Here is a 23,909-nt window from a genome sequence, read left to right as displayed (position 1 = left end):
CCAGCTATTTCCATGTAGTGCTTTTCCCTGCCACACTGTCCGTACATCTGTTCCTTCCTTTGAGCTCCAGGGCACCTCTGTGGGGGCAGTAGCAGGAGGAATTTTTTTTCCCTATGCTTTAGAGTTGGTGAATCCGAAGCCCAGGAAGTTCATTTGTACTTCAGATCTTGAGCGTCACCTCCTGCAGGAAGCCCTCCCTGACCTCCCCACCCACCCAGTTTCCTTGTTATCTGTTCTCATAGAACCAAGTTCTTTCACTGCAGAGAAATGGTCTCGCTTCGTCATTATCTACGCATTGGTGTGGTTTAGTTAATGTCTTTCCACCTTGCTGGACTGTGATCTCCATGAGGACAGGGACTCTATCTGCTTGCCATCTGATGCCGCACACATAGGAGGCGCTCTGTGAATGTTGACTGACTGAGCAGTCAGTTTTGACAGTTTTGGTTCATGTGATACATTATGGGAAGGCAGGTGTTAGCAGAACGTGGAAGAGGCATGCTTATCCCCGCTTGGGGTATGGAAAGTCCAGGAAGGCTCCCAGGAGGAGGGGACCCCTGGGCTGAAGCCTGAGTTGCAGTTAGCCAGCTGGAGCATGCATGGAGGGGCATCTGGCAGAAGGCACCACGTAGGCAAAGGCGTGGAGGTGAGCCCATTGCGTTGCCTTTGGGGACCTGCGTCCTGAGGCAGGGCTGGAAATACTGGCCTCTTAAGGTATCTGCATCTTGTTCTCAGCATCCGGGGTGCCTGCAGAGTGGCCCAGCCTATCCACCTCTCACCCCCCTCACCCCAGTCATTGCGAGGGGGCCTTTGAGCCACCCCCTTTTCTCCCCAGTTTCCCCACATGCTGAGAGTTTTGTTTTGTTTTTTATTTATTTTTGGCTGCGTTGGGTCTTCGTTGCTGCACGCGGGCTTTCTCTAGTTGCGGTGAGCTGGGACTACTCTTTGTTGCGGTGCATGTGCTTCTCATTGCGGTGGCTTCTCTTGTTGCGGAGCACGGGCTCTAGGCGCGTGGGCCTCAGTAGCTGTGGTGCACTGGCTTAGTTGCTCCGCGGCCTGTGGGATCTTCCCAGACCAGGACTCGAACATTGGCAGGCGGATTCTCAACCACTGCGCCACCAGGGAAGTCCCTGAGAGTTATTTTTAAAACCACTTCGAAGGCCCTCCAGGCATCCTAATCTAACGGTCCTCTCCACCATGAGTTTCTTGTAGATGTAAGAGTCAGGCTGCCTAGGGGCCTCCATCTCAGAAGCTGTTGCTACCTAAGCATTACTCACCCACCTGCACCACCAGGCACCTACCACCTGAGACCCCAGCTGGTGTGCGGATGCTGTAAGGCCTCCGCCGAGCAGGTGGCAGCTCTGGTGATGTTTATTTAGGCCTCCTATGTGCCACAGGCACTGTGCTGGGTGCTTTAAACCAGGGGTCCCCGTGGCCCAAATGCAGCCTGTTTGTGTGCTGCCCTTGAGCCAAGAGTGGTTTTTACATTACAAAGGGTTGTAAAAACAAAAGAGACTCTGTGAGGTAGACTGTAGGTGGTCTAAAAAAGAGGTTTGCCAGATTTAGCAAATGAAAATTCAGAAAGCCCAATTAAATTTGACTTTCAGGGAAACAGTAATGTTTTAGCAAAAGTATTTACCATTCGCTATTTGGAACATACTTATACTAAATATATATATATATATATATATATATATATATATATATATATATTTCTTATTTATCTGAAATTTAGATTTTACTGGGCATCCTGTATTTTATATGGCACCGCTATCCTAAAGCCTGAAGTATTTGCTGTCTGACTTATTACAGAAGAAGTTTGCTGACCCCAGCCTTACACACATAGAAGAAGTTTGCTGACCCCAGCCTTACACACATAGCAAACTAGATCAGGCATCAAAGGGGCTTAGGACACTGCCTGGAACCCAGCTCCATAAGCATCGGCTACTGGTATTCGTGTTATTGGTATAATCAAAGTGATCACCAAATATATATTGGACTGCTTGTCCGAGGGGCTCAAGGTTTACTTGGGAGAGACGGACACTGAACGAATAAATCCACAGACGTGTAGTGACGATCAGACTGTGATAAGTTCTAGGGTGCCATGCAAGAGACTCTGTTTTAGACACGGCGGTTCTGAGCACTGTGCCTGTTTTGTCTGTGGAATCCTCACATAGCATCCCTGTGAGGTGGTGCAAACATCATCCCCGTTTCACAGATGAGGAAACCGAGGCCCGAGGTTCCCCAGCTAACAGCAGAGCTGGAGTTTGACCTGGGCCTGGTGGCTCCCAAGCCCATGTTCTTACTCACGTCACTAAAATGCCTCCCTTTATATGGTGCCAGCTGTGTGCTGGGTCTCATTTGAGGTCCCCTGCCTGTATTTTCCGTAATCCTTGTGACAGCCCTACATACTGGGCCATGTGATTCCCATCGGGGCTTAGAGGAGTGAACACAGCACAGTGTGGAGAGTCAGGGAGGAGGAGCAAGTCGATTTGGAAGCTGGCAGGGTTCCAGGTGGGCAATATGAGGGTACCTGGGTGTGCGCAGGTGGCAGGTGTGAGGAGGAGAGACAAAGGGCAGCCCGGGGAGCCACCAGGAGCCCCCCTTCCGGCTTTGCAGATTGGCCCGGATTTCCCTGTCTCCCTCCTGAGATTAATCCTCCTTTTATGCTGTTTAAATATTTGCAGGTAGAGGGAGGGAGGGATGGGGGAGGGCGGGGCATATTTCTGAATGGTTGCCGGGTGGGGCCAGCGGTGGGGTGGGGTAGGTGCTCTGAGGCCTGATGTGGAGGCTCGGCTGGGCCACAGCCAGAGGAAGTTGGGGTTGGTGAATAGAGCTGAAAGGGCCCCTTAGCAATTGGCCATTCACCTAACTAACTAACCCTCATGAATATCCACCGTGGGCCACTCAGTGAACCTGACCATCACTGTCATCTCGAGAGTCCTTACTGTTTGTAGCATCCCTACTATGTGCCAAGTGCAGTCTCCACAATCTCCTTCAAGCCTCACATTACCCCTGTGAGGTAGGGGTGCCAAGACTATCCGCCCCCTTTTACAGACGGGGAAGCTTGTCTAGCATCATGTGGGCGGTGAGTGGCCAAGGACTGGACCCCAGGTCAGTGACTCCGCCTCTTGGGCTCTTAGCCTCTCTCAACTGCCTCCTCACATCCTGTCCTTAGAGCTGAGAAGCTGGTTCCAAAAAGAGTGAGCTCCCCATCGTTGGAGAAATGCAAGCAGTTGTTGGAGGACTCCTTAGAATGGAGCTGGAGAGGGATCACAGTTTCCCGACCACTGTGACCTTTGAGGTCCCCCTGCCTCTGAAGGGTCCCCGCAGTGGGATGTAGTTGGCAGAGTCACATTCAGGTGACCCAGGTCTTCTGACTCCCAGTTCAGTGCCTCTTTCCATCCCCAAGTTGGGAGACACTGGAGAATCCCTCCTCACAGGTTTCTCAGCACCTTGGGATTTCAGAGGGCCTGACCCAGGATTGGGCAGGGCTGGAGGCAGGGCTCCAGGTCAGGCCATCAGACCTAGCTTCAAGTCCTGGCTGTGTGACCTGCAGGCAAGTTGTATAAACTCTCTGTGCCTCACTTTATCCATCTCTAAAATGGGGATAATAATGCTCTCATGAGGATTAAATCAGACATTCTATACAGATCACCTGGCACTTCGTAGATGCTCTTGGTATACATTCTCTTTTATTCTAATAACAAAAGCAGAATGACAGAACAAAAGGAGAATAACAGAAGCATTTGGTTCACAGTGGCCTCTGCTTCTGCAGTGACAGACAAAGTATTTGTTAGAACAAAGGCCCTGGGTCTGAATCCTGCTGCCTCTGCGTGACCTGGGTCAAGTTAGCTAATGTTTGTGTGTCAGTTTCCCCATCTATAAAATGGGAATAACTTGGGAAATGACCTCATTAAGCTTGTGCTTACAGATAGTCCCCGGAACACAGCGAGTGCCCAAAAAAGTGAGGGTAAGCTTTAGCGTCATAAAGCTTCTACTGTGTGCTAGCCCGGCCTGCCCTTTCACCAGTCACATCACATTTAATTCTCAGCACAGCCCCAGGGGGTGATAGGCTCCACTTTACAGATAAGGAAACAGGTGCCAGCAGGGGCACGACTCGACCGAGCTCACACTGGACGTGAGTGGCCGGGCTGGAATGAGAATGCAGGTCTGTGTGGCTCTAGAGTGGCGCCAACCATAGTCACTGCCTCTGTGCCGCCCAAATGGGCGGAATTCCTGGTCCAAAGCTTAGAAAATCACACAGGCCGCAAGGAGCCAGGATGGCACCCTGCCACTGCCACTGTCTCCAGACCACCCCACGGTCCCTCAATCTGTCTGCCTCCAACGTGGACCAAGTTCAAGACCATGTCTGGGGGTCTGAGAGGGGGAAGGTGGTTGAGCTAATTTCGGAAGTCTTCTGTAGCTGCCAGACCCTCTTCCCCCGCCCCCAGTGCTGACCTGTCCCCGGGGATGGGCCCCCCCTCGCAGGAGTGGGCAGCAGCCTCTTTCTTCTTGTGGCGAGACCATGCCCTCTTCTGCAAGACTCTCAGTGACCTTCTGGGGGAGGCTCCCACAGCGTTGCCTTTTAATTTCCTCTCCTGGCCTCCCGCTGTCAGCCTGTTATGAACTTCTGGGAAGATATTCTAGTCCACAGCTGGGAGCCAACGGAGGTGGGGAGGGGCCCTCACTCGCCGGAACCCCTTGTGCAGGCTGAGAACACCCTGGGTGCTGCATTCTCCCCTCCACCACCCACCCCAGATCCATCCCCAGGACAAGAGGCCCAGAGCCAGGCAGCCACGGGCTCCTCCCTGCAGCCGGCTTCCCAGCTGTGTGACCCTTTGAATTTCAGGATCCACAGTTGTAAGCAGCCGGCCTTCTCCGCTCTGCAGATTCTGGAGTTGAGACAGCGTGTGTGTGCAGTAAGGGTGCCAATAGGAAGCAAGTGCTTCCCCCAAGGTGAATTTAATAAAGGGTTGTTGACTAAGGCAAGGGAAGGATGCTGTGAGGCCCCGGGAAGCATGCAGCACCCCGTGATATTAACATTGGGGAACCAGGAACCGCTACTGCCCCCAGTCTGATCAGGGTGGGAGGGAGAGGTTCCCAGAAGGGGAAGGCTGTGTGGGGAGGGTCCCCAGAGACAGCTGTGACTGCTACGCCTCTTTCTTAAGGATTTGGGGGCAGCTCCTTATTTTATATCCTCCCCCACCCTTCCCCACTCTCCCTGCCTCTCCTTTTCCATCCCCTTAGATCCTTGAGTACAGTCTGAGCATGCTTGAGATCACCTGGAGGGCTTGATCACCACCTCAGAGTTTCTGATTCAGTAGGTCCAGGGTGAGGCTGAGCATCTGTATCTCTGACGAGTTCCCAGCTGGTGCCAGTGCCGGTGCTTCTGGGCCCCACTCCGAGGAGCTCTGCTCGTCTGCCTCCCACCTCTCTTAGCATATGGCTCTTTGGACTAAGGGCCCCTTCAGGGCAGGACTGTCTTACTCCATCCCTGCAGCTCTCTCCACCTTGAACTCAGTATCCGAAGGCTGGTTCTCTTGCCGCCTGCCCAGATGAATCCACCTGCGTTTGTATCACTTGCAACTTGTCCCTGTAGATTGCTGTCCAGACATGTTGATCCGAGGTCAATGCTGAGATAGAGATCAGGATGCAGGAGGTCTGTGAGGGCATGCTCTTGGGGTCAACACCAGGAGAGGTGAGGCAGAGAAGCAGGAGTGGGTGGAGGGAGAAGTTGGGCCACGATGTGGCCTCCGTGGAAGCCTCAGTCAGCCCTGTGGAGAGCTGGGACGGCCCTTCAGAGCTGTCCCGTGTGAGGGCAAGGATGCCGGATCTTCACACCCCACATACATCATTCACTGGATGGGCCACCCTGGGAAGGACTGCGACCTTGGGGGAGGCCCTCTCTGCAGCTGAGGTGACCCTGTTTCCTAAGGGACAGCAGCCCTCCCAGCAGCTGGCAGCCTCCGGTCCTCATGGGATCTGAGTGGTGCATTGCGGCATCTGCCACATCATCAGAACCTTCTCATGGCCCCCACCGCCATCCTCTCCCTACCCCTGAGTCCCATGGCCCCTGTACCCCACACTCTTCCTTCCTTTCCAGCCCCAAGCCAGAAAGTCCTCTTGCTATCACTCAAACACACAGAGCCCCCAGTAAAGACACCTGCCCATGGTTTGGCCACCAGCTGACCTCTGAATCTTAATTTTGCTTGGCCAGGCCATCCTGCAACGCAGAGAAGTCAAAGCCCCCAGGCCCCATCCTCTTTGTATGACATCAGTGTTATCTGCCACATGTGATGGTTAGGGATGTGCCAGGCCTTCCAGAGAGAGGGAGCGAGGAAGACGGCAGATGTATTAGTATGCTCGGGCTGCCATAACAAGGTGCCACTTGGTGGCTTAAACAACAGAAATTTATTTTCTCACAGTTCTAGAGGCTGGAAGTCCAAGATCAAGGTGTCGGCAGGATTGGTTCCTTTGGAGGGCCGGGCGGGAAGGGTCTGTTCTGGGTCTCTCTCCTTGGCTGTTGATGGCTGTCTTCTCCCTGTATCTTCACATGGCCTTCCCTCTGTACCTGTCCATGTTCAAATTTCCTCTTCTTATAAAGACCCCAGATGATACCAGATGAAGGCTCACTCGAATGTCCTGATTTTAACTTAATCACTCTGTAAAGATCTCATCTCCAAATACCGTCACATTCTGAGGTCCTAAGCGATAGGATTTCAACATGAATTTGGTGGGGGGCCGGGGAGGGACACAGCTGAGCCGATAACATTAAGGGAGGTGACAGTTTACAGGATTGGAAAGCAGGTGACAAGGAAAAGGAATGGAAAGAGGTTAAGGCATCCTGGGCAGGTGTTTGAGGCCAGAGGGGTGGTGCCAGCCTAAGGGCCCCTACTAGTTGCTAGCAGAGCCGGAAGCTAAAGCTGAAGGGTGTTTCACGCATCCTGAGGACGCTCACAGCCTCCTTTTGTGGAGGGAGCCGATGGGGCCTGGTGGTCTCTGCGCTAACCGTGGGGAAAGAGGCAGGCTGGCAGCAGGGCCTCTGCATCAGAGCCACTCCAGAGGGTGACAGGCAGATGGCCGCCTCCAAGGAACAGGAGGACGTTGGCAGGGGGGCTGCAACCTGCTTAAGAGAGGGCTGGCCCTCTGGAAGGAGCTGAGGCCTGCCCTGAAATGGAGTGGTCACGCTTTGGCACTCCTCCCACCCCCCAGAGCTGACCTGCTGCTGCAGGGAACACCAGCCCGGCAGAGCCAAACGTTCCTGTGCTGGGTCGGTGAGCTGTAAAAACACGCCCCTCCTGTGTGTTTCTCCTTTGCTCTCACCTGTCCCCACACAATACTCCAATACCCAGACTGTGGGTTTTCTGCACAGCAAACAATCCCCCAATGCCAGCTGAGCATCCTACAATTAACTCAGTTCTGACACCATCTATCGGAGATGGCATCCGATCCCACAGGTTAAGGGCTCAGTCCCACAAGACTGACCCCCCCAATTTCAGGTACCAGTTGCACATCTCAGGTTGTTCCTCGTACTTCTGGCAGACGTGCTGTAAGTCAGGGTTCTCACCTCCTAATCCCATCACAGTGCAAGTTAGGATTTCAGCGTATGAATTTTGGAGGAACCTAAGCAGCCCATTGCAAGGAGTATCCTCCCTCCTCTGTCTCAGTTTCCTCCTCTGTGAATGGAGAGGGTATTACTGTGAAGTTCTTGTGATGATCCAGTGAGGTGAGGCAGGCAGGAGAGAGCTTTGCAAACTGTGACACACTCAGGACTGACTTACACACTTGCTCATTCCATCCCACCTGCTTGTAACTCCAAGCTCAACCTCACCCCATGTAGGCTGCCCTTGGTGGCCGTGTTTCCCCTGCAAGGTTAATTTTGTTTATTGTTTTTAACTTGGTTTTACCTGCATACATGTGTTTGATGGCAGGGACTTGGGATGCATGGACCAGATTTGATATGTTGACGGGCAGCAAAGAGGTCATGGTCATCATTATTAAAATGTTACTATTTATTGACCACCTACTATGTATCAGGCATTATGCTGAGTGCTTTACCTATACTTCCTCATTTAAACCTCCCCGTGGGAAGTATGCATTCATCCAACAGATACTTATTGAGTGCCTACTATGTGCTCTTCTAGGTCTTAAGAATAGGGCGGTAAGTGATGTATATGGGTCGTGGAAGTCAAGAGATGCCAAGAAAGAAGCAAAATACATAGCGTGCTAGGGGCAATAAACACTATGGAGAGAAATAAGCAGAAAAGGGGTATGTTGAGTGCTGACTGGGGTGGGGTTGAGATTTTAAATAGGATGATCAGGGATAGTGACATTTGAGTGAAGAGTTGAACCGTGTAGGTTTCTAGGGAAAAAGCATTCAGTGAAGGAAACAGCAAGTGTGAAGGCGTGAGGTGGGACCGTGCCCTCTGAGCTGGGCAAACAGCAATGAGATATGGGGTATGTGCAGTGAGTGACGGGACCAGTGGGGGAGGAGGTTGGGAGGACAGTGATGGACCCAGGTTATATGGAGCCTTGTGGGCCATCGTGAGCACTTGGGTTGTCACTCCAGGTGAGATGGGAGCCACGGGAGAGCTCTGAGCACTGGAGGGATGGTGGTCGGACTTACCCTGTTTTTTCTAACTAGAAAATATTTATTTATACTACATTAACACATACATGCTTCTTAAAATTGTGGTAAAATACAGAGAACAGAAAATTCACATCCTTCACCATTTTTAAGTTCAGTAGTGTTAAGTATGTTTACATTATTGTGTAGCCAGTGTCCAGAACTCTCTTTATCTTGCAAAACTGAAATTCTGTACCCATTAAGCACTAACTCCCCATTTTCCCCTCGTCCCCACCCCAACTTCTGGCAGCCCCATTCTACTTTCTCTATGCATTTGACTACTTTAGGTGCCTCATATAAGTGGAATCCTACAGTATCTGCCTCTTCGTTTCTGGCTTATTTCACTTAACATGATGTGCTCAAAGGTTCATCCATGTTGTAGCATGTATCAGAATTTCCTTCCTTTTGAAGGCTAAATAATACTCCATTGTATGTATACACTACATTTTGTTTATCTATCATCCATCGATGAACCCTTGGGTTGTTTCCACCTTTTGGCTATTGTGAATTACACTGCTATGAACGTGGGCAAACAAACCTCTCTCTCTGTATATAATATCTAAATATAAGATCATGTCATCTGGAAAAAGAGATAATTTTCCTTCTTCCTTTCCAGTGTGTGCCCCTCTTTTGTTTCTTTTCTTGCCTAATATATCTGGCTGACTTCCAGTGCTATGTTAAATAGAAGAGGTAAAAGCAGGCATCTTTATTTTGTTCCTGAACTTATAGGAAAAGCTTTTTCAGGCTTTCACCACTGAGTATGATGGTAGCTGTGGGCTTTTCTTATACAGGCTTGACTCGGAGATAATGCAGGTTTGGTTCCAGACCACCACAATAAAGCAAATATCACAGTAAAATGAATCACATTAATTTTTTTGTTTCCCAGTGCATGTAAGTTTTATGTTTACACTATACTATAGTCTATTAAGTGTCTATTAGGTTATTCAATCTGTTGGTATCCAGTTGTCCATAGTATTCTCTTATAATCCTTTTTATTTCTGTGGCATCCCTTGTAATGTCCCCTCTTTCTATTCTGATTTCAATTATTTGAGTCTTCTCTCCTTTTTCCTTTTTTGTAAAAAAAAAAAAATTATTTATTTATTTTTGGCTGCGTTGGGTCTTCGTTGCTGCGTGCGGGCTTTCTCTAGTTGCGGAAAGCAGGGGCTACTCTTCGTCGCAGTGTGCAGGCTTCTCACTGCGGTGGCTTCTCTTGTTGTAGAGCACGGGCTCTAGGCGCACAGGCTTCAGTAGTTGTGGCTTGCAGGCTCTAGAGCACAGGCTCAGTAGTTGTGGCGCACGGGCTTAATTGCTCCACGGCATGTGGGATCTTCCCCGACCAGGGATCAAACCTGTGTCCCCTGTATTGGCAAGAAGATTCTTATCCACTACGCCACCGGGGAAGCCCTCTCCTTTTTTCTTAGTCAGTCCAGCTTAAAGGTTTGTCAGTTTTGCTGATTGTTTGAACCAACTCTTGCTTTTGTTAATTTTTTTCTGTTCTCTATTTTGTTTATTTCTAGTCTTGATTTCCCTCTGCTAGCTTTGGGTTTAGTTTATTCTCCTTTTATAGTTCGTTAAGGTGTAAAGTTAGATTGCTGATTTGGGATCTTTATTCTTTAACGTAAGTACTTCCAACTGTAAATTTCCCTCTTATCACTGCTTCCCTTTCATCCCATAAATTTTTGCATGTTGTGTTTTCATTTTCTTTTCTCTCAAGACGTTTGTTGATTTTTCTTGTGATTTCTTCTTTGACTCATTGTTTAAGCGTGTGTTTAAATTTTCATTTATTTCTGGATTTCCCAGTTTTCCTTCTGCTGTTGATTTCTAGCTTCATTCCATTGTGATCGGAAGAGATACTTTCTTTGATTTCAGTCTTTTAAAATTTGTTAAGACTTGTTTTGTGTCCTAACACAGTAATCTGAAGACTATTCCATGCACACCTGAGAAAAGTGTGTGTTCTGCTCTTGTTGGTTGGACAGTCCATGTGTCTGTTAGGTCCAGTTGGTCTATAATGTCGTCCAAGTCCTCTGTTTCCTTATCGACCTTCTGTCTGGTTGTTCTCCTGACTTACCTTTTAACAAGATCCTTCTGGACACGTTAAGACAGCCTCTAGCATGTAGATGCAGGGAGACCAGTGAGAGGTTACAGTGTCAATCTAGGAGAGATATGACTTGGACCAGCATCGCTGGCACCTGGGCAGTGCTGTTGGAGGGGAGGAAAAATGGTTGGACTCTGAGTCTGTTTCAGTGGTGGAGCCAAAAGAGTCAGTGAAACAATTCTGTAGAAATTGGAGCTATAGGTAAAGGAGTTTGCCTAAGCTCCTACAGCTAGTAAGTGGCTGAGCCAGGATTTGAACCCAGGTCTGTTTGGCTCCCAATTCTTGGCTGTTGATTACTCACTGTGCTTTTGAAAGTACTCCCGATCCAGCTGCCCGGACACCCACCCCCATGCCTCTCTGACAGTCCGCTGTCGCCACTATTTGGCCTGAACTCACTCCCTCTGCCTCTATTCCCAAAGGATGTCCAAGTCTAGGTGCTGGGAGCAGAGAAAAGAGGGAGGCAGGTACCTGAGGCTGAGGAGGGCAGAGAGGGGGCCAAATGCTTTGAGACCATGTGGGCTTAACGGCATGTTGTAGAAGGGGCTCAACCCCTGGAGTCGGATAAACCTGGGTCCAAGCCCTGAATCCACTCGTCACCAGCTGTGTGACTCTGGACAGGTTACTTCACCTCTCTGTGCCTTTGTTTGCTCCAGGGGTCATTATACTGCTACTCCGTTTACCCATGATTATAGTGACAAGAAAGCATGTTTTTCAACTGGAATATTCTACCAAGGCAGAAGTCAGTCACGATCTTTCAAGCCATTCATTCCTCAAACAGAACTTTATTGAGCACCTACTGTGTGCTGGAACCACAGTTGTTAAGCAGGGAGACACGGAGTGCTTGCCCTCATGGGGTCCATAGCTTGGCAGGGGGGACAGATGCTGACAAAGTCATCACAAATCTGATGGATGTTACAAAAAGCAGCCACTGTGGGCCCCCAAGCAAGGAAATTTAATCTCAACAGGTGATGTTTCAGGCAGGACCAGAATAACGGTAAAGGAGACCAGGTGTGAGGTTCTCGGTAGGGCAATGACCTGCATGCAGCTAATGTTTATCGCGGGTACGCTGCACACCAGGCTCTGTACTCAGCACGTGGGGTGCGTTACCTTGTGTGGTCCTCCCATTGCCCCTTGTAGGTGCTGTTCCTACAAGCCCTTTACCCAGTGAGAGCACTAAGGTTCAGAGAGGCGACATGAGTTGCCTGAGGAAATACAGCTAGTAGCCAGACGGGTCAGGATATGGCAGCTGGAGCCAAAATGAGAAACATTTTTATAAGTTGGAATTCCAGCTCTGCTGCTTCCTAGCCGTATGGCCTTGGGTGGGCTAGTTCATCTTCCTGAACCTCAGTTTCCCCATTTGTAAGTGGGACCAGTTCCACAGACTCAGTTAGATAGTTTTCAGACTTTGAAATGCTGCTGGCAAAACCAGTCTTAGAGCTTGCTGGGCTTGGTGGCCGGGAGCTGTTCACGGTGCGGGTGCTGACTTGGTTGTGTCGGGGGAAGTGCTGTGTCAGCTCTCGGGTGGTCACTGCCATGTGTTTTTCCGGAGAACATGGCCAAGGATGCTTTGGGTTCTGTCTTCCCCTCCAGAAGGCAATCGGAAGGGAGAGAGGGACACTGAGAGCCTGAGACTGCTCTCAGACAGGCGTGTGGATGGGCTGGCCAGGCCGAGTGTAGGTGGGCTGCAGGGCAGCCAGAAGGGAGTAGGGGGCTCATCGATGGGGGTGGATTCCGGATCCCCGTGTCACAGCCCCAGAGATGTAGAGCTGGGACCAGGTTTTGAGGTCATCTCTTCTGACCTCCTCAACCTCCAGGTGGGCAAACTGAGGCCTTAGAGGGGAGAAACACTTTGCTAAAGTACTACAGTGACTCCAGACACAGTGGGGCCCAGAATCCAGCAGAGCAGAAGGGCATTCAGGCCACCAGAGGGCCACCTCCATAAGCAGAGGCACGGCTGCCCTTTCAGCGCTGTGTCCCCTGTGCCTGGCACATCACAGGTGTTCAATAAATATTTGTTGAATGAGTGAATGTAGTATGAAAAACACACAGCCTGGGGAGTCACACCCAGCTTGGATTCTGTCTCCACTCTGGGCCAGCTCTACGTTTCTGGGTGAATTTCTACACGTTGCTAAGCCTCTGTTTCCCAAAATAAGATCGCAACTCCAGCTGGTAGGTACCTGAGCAGGGATTTGAACTGTGGTCTACGGGATTCCAGGGCGGATTTTTCATACTACACCTTCCTGTTTTTTTTAATATGCCCGTTTAATTCATTCATTCATCCACTCACTTAGAAAATATTTATGGAGACCTACTGTGGACGAGGCACTGTTCTAGCCTCCATGGATACAGCCGTGAAAAAGAAGGCAGACAAGGCCCTGCCCTTGGGGAAATTATATTGTAGAAGGTGGAGACAGACAGTAAACAAATAGGACAGGAAGTACTCTGAAGAAACCATAACGGGATGGAAGGAGTTAGAGGTGGGATGCCTTAGATGATGTGGACAGTCAGGAAGGAGAGGACATTTTTCGTGACACCTCAAGAGAAGCCCACTATGCAGAGAGCCTGAAAAAATAATTTAGTTCAGTGTGAAGTGTGGAGCTATCAGAGGCCACAGGCCCTAGCCCTACAGAAAACACAGCAGGGAGGACGTGGAAGGGAAGCAGTTACCAAAACATCCCAAGCAGCCTGAGAACACCGTGGGGGGTGATGTAGCCCTTTGAGGTTGCACCCCGAGTGGGTTTGGGTCTCCCCCTCTGGTGCTTCTGCCTTCCAGGTGAAGCAGATTATGGAGGAAGCCGTCACGCGCAAGTTTGTCCACGAAGACAGCAGCCACATCATCTCTTTCTGTGGTGAGTTAGTGGCCTGTGGCCTTGAAAAGCGGCTTTTTTTCCCCTCTGTGGGCTGCCCTGGGTATGTGGCGTCTTTCTTTGAGCAAAGTTCTCATGTCATTCTTTTGCTTTTTAACTGCGAAGTTATTTTTGGATTCTAAAGAGACTCCATTAGGGAATTTGGAAGTAGAGAAAAGATTTGGAAGTAGAGAAGAAATTAAGAATGACATCTGCACCCCGGGAAAAGGTAATCATGGTTGACACAGAAGGATGCCTTCCCTCCCGTGGGTTCCGTTCGCACTGATCCTACCCCAAGCGACCAAGGGTCTTGCATCTAAGGGATGGGCTCTACATCCTTTCCTCACCCAGGTAAAGAGAGAGGATGAATGAGGACTTAAAAAAAAAAGAAAGGAATCAAGAGCCATAGACACATCCCGAGGGATCTCTTCCAGCTGGCTCAGCAAAGGAGGCAGGCTCAGAGCGTGACTGAGACTTCTCTCCTTGAACCTGCGAGGCCCACAGGGTTCCAGGAATAACCTCGCTGCCAGGTTCTTACTGTACTTTCACAATGGCTAGAGACAGGTGTCTTACCGTGTCCCTGAAGTCAGGATTCAGTGCATAAGCAGTGTGTACATATACGTGGGAGTGTTTCTTTCTCCCTGAAAACCTTTTTATTTAGTGATTGGAGTCTCATAACAAAGGACAAGCTGTAATGCTCCCCTCATGGTCTTGGCCCTATAGAGGGGCCCATCAGCCTCCATCCAGATGGCCGGGGACACCCCCCGTGGGCCTGCAGCTGGCCGAGCACATGCCATGACCTGGGAGACCACTGACGTTAGCTTAGCCCCTTGCAGCCCACCTCTGTTCACTTTCCACCTCTGCCACTTCTTGGTTGGGTGACCTTGGGCAAGATCTTATTTTTTTAGGTGATAATGCATTTAGTTAAATAAATATATATATATATACACCTATATGTATATTTTGGCTGCACCTCCTGGCTTGTGGGATCTTAGTTCCCTGAGCAGAGATCAAACCTGGGCCCATGGCAGTGAAAGCGCCGAGTCTTAACCACTGGACAACCAGGGAAGTCCCAGAAATACGTTTTATGTATATATTGGGTTGGCCAAAAAGTTCATTCGGGTTTTTCTGTAAGATGTTACGTTATGTATGAAAATACACATTTATGGTGCACATATATATACACACACATATATATGGGAATATATATCTCTCTATATAAATATAGATATATATCTCTGGCTTTCTTTTTTCTCCTGGACATTTTTATTTTCAAAAGACATGATATGCATATCTATTTTGGGACTCACTAGCATACCTACCAATTAAAGACTTAGAAGACTAGAGAGTGATAAAAATCATAATAATTCTCTAACTCTGATCAGAGTTTGGGGGTGAGAGGAATCTGCTGGCTCTAAATGAGACCTGAGGGATGTCCCTGAGGTTTCTTTTGTCCATTGTTCCTTATGAGCCATTGTCGGAAAGAATGGAATAATGTCTACCAAGCCAGAATGGATCATGAACTTAATCAGTATAAAGAAATGAAAGTTCTGGGTATGTAAGCAAAGCTGAAGATATTTTAGAGATCATCACCCAGAATATTTTAAATCCATGAGCAGATTAGGCAACATGTGAACAGTCCTTCAAAGCCAAGTCATTGCTAACAGCAACAACAAAAACAACACAAGCAATTAAACTGAAACCCCTCAGTATTTCTCCTTGCACATGGCATGACCTTGGCCAGCCTCTTTTTTTTTTTTTTTTTTTTTTTTTGGCGGTACGCGGGCCTCTCACTGTTGTGGCCTCTCCCGTTGCGGAGCACAGGCTCTGGACACGCAGGCTCAGCGGCCATGGCTCACAGGCCCAGCTGCTCCGTGGCACGCGGGATCCTCCCGGACCGGGGCACGAACCCGCACCCCCTGCATCGGCAGGCGGACTCCCAAGCACTGCGCCACCAGGGAAGCCCTTGGCCAGGCTCTTGAGTGCTGGTGTCCTCTTCTGAAAAGACAGTAACTAGAACACTTGCTTAATGAGTTTTGCCACGGGGATCAGGGAAGGTAAACCTTAACACTGGCTGAGTAGGTGCCCAAGAAGGGGTAGCTCTTATTATAAATTAACATTTTCCCATAAACATTGATTATGCTCCAGTGCATACCAGAGAGCTCCCAGTCTGCTGTGTAAGACGGAAAGTAAGAAGATAAATAAAGGCTGCTGAGAGTATCAGATGTAAGATAGGGGCCATCAGAATGGCCTGCACAGGGTCTGGTTCTTAGAGGGGAACACTGAGGACCAGAGGGGGAAAGTTATTTGCCTAAGGTCACACAGCAAGTTAGTGGTAGAACCCAGGCTACACCCTAGGTCTCTTATTTGAGGAGGGCTGGGCAGGGCCTCCCGGGGAAACACAGAAATGGGAAGGTTATGACTGAATCCTCTCTTCAAAAGCCCTTTGTGGAGGCACAAGTGTTGTGAGCACACCTTGGGTTCAGATGTGGGTTTGAATTCCAGCTCCATCACTTATTTGCTGGGTGGCCCTGGGCAGTTCAGTTTACCTCTGGGAGCCTCAGTTTCCACATCTGAAAAATGGATGGTTTTACTTTCTGCCTGGCTGTGGCAGAGATCAGATGAGATCCATAATGTTAGCTGTTACTGGAGTCACAGTAGTAATGACAACAGTGTGACTCCCTAACCGGAATAAAGCTCAGCAGTCACATGGTCCAGGCTCCCCTCCCTCATTGACAGGAGTAATAGCTAACATTCTTAAAGCACACACTATGTGCCAGGCTCTGGGCAAAGTGCTTTCCGTGCATTTTTTCCACCTCATCCCAGCAGTAACCTCACGAGGTTAATGTTCATACCATCCCCGTTTTACAGATGAGGAAACTGAGGCACAGGGAGGGGAAGTAATTGACACCTGTCACACAGCTGGTTATTGGCCAGGAGAGAATGTGAACAGAGATGATCTGACCTTGGGCGGCAAGCGTGGGTTCACCACTAAGCCCCCTTGCTCCCTTTTGAGGGGCTGGATGGTGGAGAGGTATACGTGCTTTTTGCTATGATGCTGTCACGAAATTTGTGATTCTGGGGTCCCCGGATCTTCAAGGTACCTGTGTGTGTCGGAAGCTCAGAGCCAGGCTGGGCACTGGGGAGCATGGGCAGGGCCTGCTGATCGTTGTGTCCCTGCAGCGGCTGTGGAGGCCTGCGTCCTGCATGGCCTGCGGAGGCGGGCGGCTGGCTTCCTGCGCAGCAACAAGATCGCAGCTCTCTTCATGAAAGTGGGCAAGAGCTTCCCGCCAGCAGAGGAGCTGAGCCGCAAGGTGCAGGACCTGGAGCAGCTGATAGAGAGCGCGTAAGTGCTGAGAACGGGGTAGAGGCTAGGGTACCCGCAGAGGATAGCCCCTGCTCCTCCCCGGGCTCGGTGAGAGCCTGCACCCTCTCCACTCTCCATTCTGCTCCTCCAACCCTCCAGACTCTTTCACACCCCAGGTCCTTTGCACACACTGTACCCTCCACCCAGTTCACACCCCTCATCTTCCATGGCTGGCTCCTTGTCATCCTCAGGCCTTCTCCTAACTAATGGTAAATTCCAACCCTCACCCCATTTCTCTTTTATATCCCTCTGTTTATTGTCTTCCCAGTTGTTATCACCATCTGTAATTTATTCATTCATTCGTTTACTGTTTACTTGATTGTTGTCTGTCTCCCCCACTTGACTCTGAACTCCTTGAGGGCAGGCAGCTGCACCTGTGCTATCCCCCATTAGGTCACCAGTGTCTGAGACAGTGCTCAGCACCTGGGAAATGCCCAAGAAACAACTGTAAAATGAATAAGTGCCTACTCTGAGCCAAGCCTGTGCCAAATGCAGGAAGATCAAAGTTTAACATAACCAACATGGTCTCTGCGTGGACAGATGCTCACAGTGAAGCAGCCATTGAAGGGGATGTTGTCTTAGTGGCTGAGTGTGTGTACTGGGGGGAGGCTCATGGCCTGAGAGTGTGTACATGAGGGCCTTCCACCCGAGCTACCCCCAGCGTCCCAACTGCACAACCAAACCCCCTGCCTGGAGCCTGGTCAGGGATGGCAAATAGATTTCAAACCCATTTGGTCCTAGTAGCTGCACAGAGAGTTGTGTTGTGAAAGATTCTGGAGCTGTGAGTGGACTACATGGGAAAGAGGGCATGGATTGATTAGTCATGCCTGTTATGGGCAACAGAAGGGAGAGAGAGGCATGCATGTCATGTGTTTGCCCTCTCTGCCATGAGTGGTTACTCTGGATGAGAAATGGCCCTTTCCTTGCCCTTTAGGCCCTGCCAGCCCCGGGCTGCTGGCCAGAACTGCATGATGGGTAAGGCTATAGATTTGGCATTGCCAACTCCCATTTGGAATCTGACTCCTCAGCCACCTGGTCTTTAGGTGCCTTCCAATCCATCTGCTAAATTCCCAGGTGTTTGCTGATAACTTCTTAAAAGGGATGGATTTCCATGGACCTTCTATAACATTGGGAGCAACTTTCTAATGGAGGAATGAGAGATGTCCATTCCAGGTGTCCATTCATTCATTTGTGCAATCGTTCATTCATGGACATATTTATTGAGCCCTTTGTATATGCCAGGCACTGTGCTGGGCCCTGGAGATACAGGCGTGAAAAAGGGCCAAGGCTTGCCACTTGGTAGACTCAATATTTTATTTTAAAAGCACTTGCATTGTCCATACCCTCGAGGTCACATTGTGGAGGGGAAGACAGAGAAGTGAGTGGGAAGTTAAGCTGCAGAGGTTGAGGGAACGCAGAGGAGGGGCCCCTCCCCAGCTTCAGCTGGTGCAAGAGGGCTTCCTGTAGGAGGGAGTGCCCTCGCTGAGACCTCAAGAGTGAGAAGGAGTCAGCCAGGGAATAGGGTGGGCGGGGGAAGCCGGGAAGAAGCAGCAGCTCACGAAAGTCCTCATATGAGAGCTTCGCAGCCTCAGGGATCCACAGATATCTCTGTCTGGCTGGATCATGGGGTCAGAGGCAGAGAGTGGTAAGGAGGTGGCTGGAGAGGCAAACGGGCAAGGTTATGGAGTACCCTGCTAGTCATGTTAAAAAGCTTCCTTCTCCAGGGCAATGGGGAGCCACCAAAAGATCTGTAATCCAAGACTCTTCTTGGCCAGCACTCCTTTCCAGCCAAGAGAGAGAGAGAAAGTAAGAGAGAGACAGAAATTTCAATAGGGGCAAGATGGGTATAAAGACACAGACCTACTAGAGAATGGACTTGAGGATACGGGGAGGGGGAAGGGTAAGCTGTGACAAAGTGAGAGAGTGGCATGGACATATATACACTACCAAACGTAAAATAGATAGCTAGTGGGAAGCAGCCGCATAGCACAGGGAGATCAGCTCGGTGCTTTGTGACCACCTAGAGGGGTGGGATAGGGAGGGTGGGAGGGAGGGAGACGCAAGAGGGAAGACATACGGGAACATATGTATCTGTATAACTGATTCACTTTGTTATAAAGCAGAAACTAACACACCATTGTAAAGCAATTATACTCCAATAAAGATGTTAAAAAAACAAAGAAATTTCAGTATGAGAATCTGGCTCACCCATCAACAGTGTAGGAAAGTGTCAGTTTTACCACATCTTCACACTCACTCGGTATTATTTTTTCAACTCTTTTCCCATTCTCCAGGAGCAATATGGGCTCTTGTTGTTGTTCTAATTGACATTCCTTGATTTCTTAGAGAAGTTGGACACTTTCCCATTTGCATATTGATCCTGTTGGATTTCCTCTTTTGTGAATATCTATTCTCTTCCTTTACTGGTCTTGAAGGCGAAACCAGATCCAGGGCCTCCAGGAGAATGTGCGAAAGCTGCCAAAACTGCCCAACCTGTCCCCACTCGCCATCAAGCACCTGTGGATCCGTACAGCCTTGTTTGAAAAGGTCCTGGACAAAATTGTTCATTACCTTGTGGAAAACAGCAGGTGAGCGGAAGACACCTGGGTGCGCTCTGCCACCACCTGCTGGCCTTCTTAGGAATTGCACTCTCTCACACAAAGCTGCTTACGCTTTCCCCTCTTGATATACACTTGATGTGAAGGTGATTAAATAAGGGCCTTCTGGATGTTTGACTCTGAACTAGCCTAGCTTGGAACCTTGGGAATATTTGGGTGCTTAATAGCAATGCAGGGTCTTTGGAATTGGGGTGAGGTGTAAGGATCTTGCAATCTTAGAGATGTTCCTTTTCCCATGAATGAAGCCCACAGTCTATTCACTATGTGGCCCTAGGGGACTCACTTAGCTTCTCTGTGCCTCTGTTGTCTCTTCTGGTGAATGGGACAGGATGGGAATTGCTGCCACTCTGGAGAAGAGGTGAGAAAAGGAGTTAGTGAGTACACAGCATTTTGGAAATGCATAGTGATATTTTTTACATTTTCTCTCCTAGCTCAGATTGACATGGTATAAAGGTTTTACAGTGTAAGTCCTCTTGGCAAACATTCATCCATGCATCCATTCATTCACCCAATAAATATTTAATGAGCATATACTATGTGCCAGGCACTAACCTAGATGTTGGGGATACACTGGTCTTGCCTGTCATGTTTAAGAACTTGGATATTATGCAAAGAACAGTGGAGATCTACTGAGGATCTATGATCTGAGACTCCTCGTGGCCAGCACCCCTTTCCAGCAAGAGAGACAGAAAGGATGGAAGAAAGAAAGAAATATATCTGAGAATCTTTCCATCTTTCAGTATGTAAAAATGCCTGTTTAACCACATCCTCACACAGAGTGGGTATCATTGTTCTCATCTTTTATTCTTTGCGTGTTTGCTAGGAAAATATGTATGAAAGTACAAACCAAAGTCCTTCCCCTCATGAAGCTCGCATTGTAGCAGGGAAAACAGGCAAATAGTAATTGTGATAATTTGTGATGAGTGTACCAGGACAGGTGGGTGGTGTTTAACTTCCTCTGGGTGGTCAGGGAAAGTATCCCAGAAGATGGGATACTGTGAAACAGGGTGGGGAAGAGTGTTCTCAGCAAAGGGAACAGCAGGTGCAAAGGCCCAGAGGCAGGAGAGGAACTGAAAGAAATCCAGGCTCTGGAGTTCCAGTTCACCTCTTCACCTTCTAGTAAATTATAACACATCTCTGCCCCCTGTCTTGTTATGGGTCCAGGGTCTCTGTAGTTAATTGCCTTTGGCATATGACCTTGTGTTTTCCCGCTGAAAAAGTTGGTCATATTTTTTTTAGTAACTTATTTGAGCAGCAATACCAACCTACTATTTCTTCATTAACACTGTATTTTGAATTTTAGGTTCACACAGAATTGAAACAGTAGTACAGAGGGTTCTTGCCTACCCTCAATGTTAACATCCTACATAACTGTAGTACAAGTCTTAAAACCAAGAAATTGCCATTGACGCAATACTGTTAAACCAACAGTATTGGTACATTCTTTTTTTTTTTTTTTTTTGCTATATAATTCTATGAAATTTTAACACATGCATAGTTTCATAAAACCAACACCACACTCAGGCTATAGAACTGTTCCAAAGAAACCCATCACCCGGAAGAAACTCCCTGGGGCTACCCTATATAGTCACATCTTGCTCCCAACCTACCTACTATTTTAAGGCATTATTTCCAGGTTACGATCACATAACTGTGCTGATTTTTGGAATAGAGTATGAGTGGTGGACTGGAAAGTGTCTCAAAGTATTAGCTTCAGATCTGACACCAAAATGTATAAACGTGATGTTGAGCATGTCCAGGATGTGTCATTCTGCCTCAGCCAATTTTATGGTTGATTGAAGATTTCTTTGGGGTAAAATTACAATGATATTGCCACATTTAGTGAGAACTTCACGGTGTTGGGACTTAATACGTGCAGTTGGACATTTACTCCTCCCAGCATCCGCAAGTGGGTGAGTTCTGTCATTCTTCCCACTTTACAGCTGAGGGCACCGAACGAAGCGTAGAGAAGGTAGTCACCTGCCCAGGGACACACAGCGAGGGAGGGAGTGGCCGAGCTGGGCTCCCACTCAGTCCGACTCCAGATCCTGTGTTCTTCACCCCCCGTTGTAGGAAGGGAAGAAGAGCTAAGCTTGCTGGGTGTAGCCTGCATCCGCCTGCTGTGTGGCCTTCAGCAAGTCACTTACCTTCTCTGGGCCTGAGATCCCTCAGGAGGTCAGAACAAGGTCCTTTCCAATTCTGAAGTTCTGTTAGTTTCTGGATTGTATGAGTTTGCAAAGAATTAGAAACCAGTGCACAACTCAAAAAACAAAACACTCAGCACGAACGTATTGACAACATTGCGTGTTATTTTGGAGAGTCAGAGGCCGGGGGCATTTTTGAGCGTGTCAGGCCAGCGTCATCTGCTTTAGTTTTCCAGACAGGAAGGCCTATTATTACAGCTTTTGAGGACGCACCACAGCTAAAAAGCATATGTTTGCCTCAATAATATTGGAAGGGCAGACATCATCTGAGCCTCTAAGTGACTTCATGTTTGAAATGGAAGATGCAAGAGAAGCAGACAGAACAGCCAGGCCTCGGCAGCCTTCTAATGATTTTTTCTGTTACTCTCATTATTAATAATAATGTATTATTAATAAGCCATGTATTAAGCAGTTATAGCCAAGCACTGTGTTAAGTGCCTTACATCTGTTGTCTCTCTCAAACGTCCTTTGGCAGCCCTATGAGACATATTATTATTATCCCCATCTTACAGATGGGGCAGCTGAGGCTCACAGAGGTACTGGGTGACCAGAGAGGCATTGAACCCAGTCTGCTCTTAACCATCAGGTTGTAGTTGATTGTGCACCCTCCGCTGGTCACCATACAACCCTGCATGTCCTTTCCTCTCTTGCTAGTAAGTACTACGAGAAGGAAGCTCTCCTGATGGACCCCGTGGATGGCCCCATCCTTGCATCTTTGTTGGGTAAGTGGTCCAGTGCTCTGAGCTTCCTCTGGATCTCTGGTCTCAGCTCCAGGGGGCACCTCCTAAGGGCCTCTCTCGCCTCCCTCCAGCCTCTCCCTTCAAAACTGCTCCCTGCCTCTTGCTTTCAGGGTCTTGTGCTGGTTTCTCTTTAGCAGGACCCTGGGTCATGCTAGCTGCCTGGAGGGGAGAAATGGTGAAATAAGTGGTCCATCTGGTGGTAGAAGGGAGGGAGGACTTTCCAGGGAGATGGCTTCCCAGCCCCTGTCTGCTCCACAGTAGGGCCCTGCGCCCTGGAGTACACCAAGATGAAGACTTCCGATCACTTCTGGACGGACCCCTCAGCCGACGAGCTTGTCCAGAGGCACCGCATCCACAGCTTGCACCTGCGACAGGACTCGCCCACCAAGCGTCCGGCCCTCTGCGTGAGTGGGGTGGACGGTGGGGCACTGGGAGGGAGCCTGGCTGAGTTCTGGACTTGGTGTGGAGGTGGGGAGTGGACCGGGGCCTTGGTGGTCACTCCAGACCTCATCTGCCACCTCCCCACACATTGCCAGATCCAGAAAAGGCATTCGAGTAGCAGCATGGATGACCGGCCGTCCCTCTCCGCCCGTGACTATGTAGAGTCCCTGCACCAGAACTCCCGGGCCACCCTGCTCTATGGCAAGAACAACGTTCTGGTTCAGCCGGTGAGAGTTCATCTTGGGCCCAGTTCTTCCACTGGGGGTCTGGCTCCAGGTTATAGAGGAGGAGTTCCCTCTGGCTCCTGGTTGCTCATCCATCTATCCATCCATCCACCCATTCACCCATCTATTCATCCATCTGTCAAAATCTCCACCCACCCAGCCAGTCTACTCTCTTCCAGTCTCTATATTCACCCATCACTCTGTCCATGCATCCATCACTATTTCTTTATCCATCTGGCTGTATTTATATCCACCCAACCACCCATTCATTCATCCATCCATCTACCCATCATTACGTCCATACAGCCATCTACCCATTATTACATCCATCCATTCATCTACCCATCGTTACCTCCATCCATCCACCCATAATTATATTCACCTATTAATCCATCCATCTACCCATCATCAATCTATGTCTGCACTTGTCCATTTGTTTTCCAGTTCATCTATCCATCCATCTGTCCAGCCAGCTGTCTATCTATCATTCTCTGTTGTAATCACTCACTCATTTAGTTCACTCATTTGTACTGAACCTGCTATGCACCGTTTCAGGTGCACTAAAATGTGAAAAAAAAATTGTGTATCTTAGAATCGATGAAATACGGCAAGGATGCTTCCTCCCGGGGTTGCTGGCATGTGTGGTTGAGACATTTATGGAGTGGAGCCATGCTCGGTACACCCTCGGTGCTCAGTAAATGTTAGTTGTCTGTCTCCACATGTTGTGGGGTGAATCTGGGGGGAGGAG

General features: G+C 49.1%; 1 protein-coding gene across 6 annotated transcripts in view; it reads left to right on the top strand.

Annotated features, from left to right (window-relative positions):
- Positions 1 to 23,909, top strand: part of SGSM1 (small G protein signaling modulator 1) — an 85,685-nt gene that overhangs the window by 13,435 nt on the left and 48,341 nt on the right. For 5 of the 6 annotated variants that reach the window (XM_032602776.1, XM_032602774.1, XM_032602777.1 and 2 more), the window contains exons 3-8: positions 13,495 to 13,570; positions 16,751 to 16,913; positions 19,370 to 19,522; positions 22,411 to 22,478; positions 22,755 to 22,900; positions 23,033 to 23,164. In XM_032602776.1, the coding sequence (XP_032458667.1) occupies positions 13,495 to 13,570; positions 16,751 to 16,913; positions 19,370 to 19,522; positions 22,411 to 22,478; positions 22,755 to 22,900; positions 23,033 to 23,164 (738 nt within the window). The remainder of the gene's footprint in view (positions 1 to 13,494; positions 13,571 to 16,750; positions 16,914 to 19,369; positions 19,523 to 22,410; positions 22,479 to 22,754; positions 22,901 to 23,032; positions 23,165 to 23,909) is intronic. The other variant, XM_032602773.1, reaches the window with a different exon arrangement.

Source organism: Phocoena sinus, chromosome 14, assembly GCF_008692025.1.
Source record: "Phocoena sinus isolate mPhoSin1 chromosome 14, mPhoSin1.pri, whole genome shotgun sequence".
NCBI lineage: Eukaryota > Metazoa > Chordata > Mammalia > Artiodactyla > Phocoenidae > Phocoena > Phocoena sinus.
This window is presented reverse-complemented; position numbering and strand designations above follow the sequence as displayed.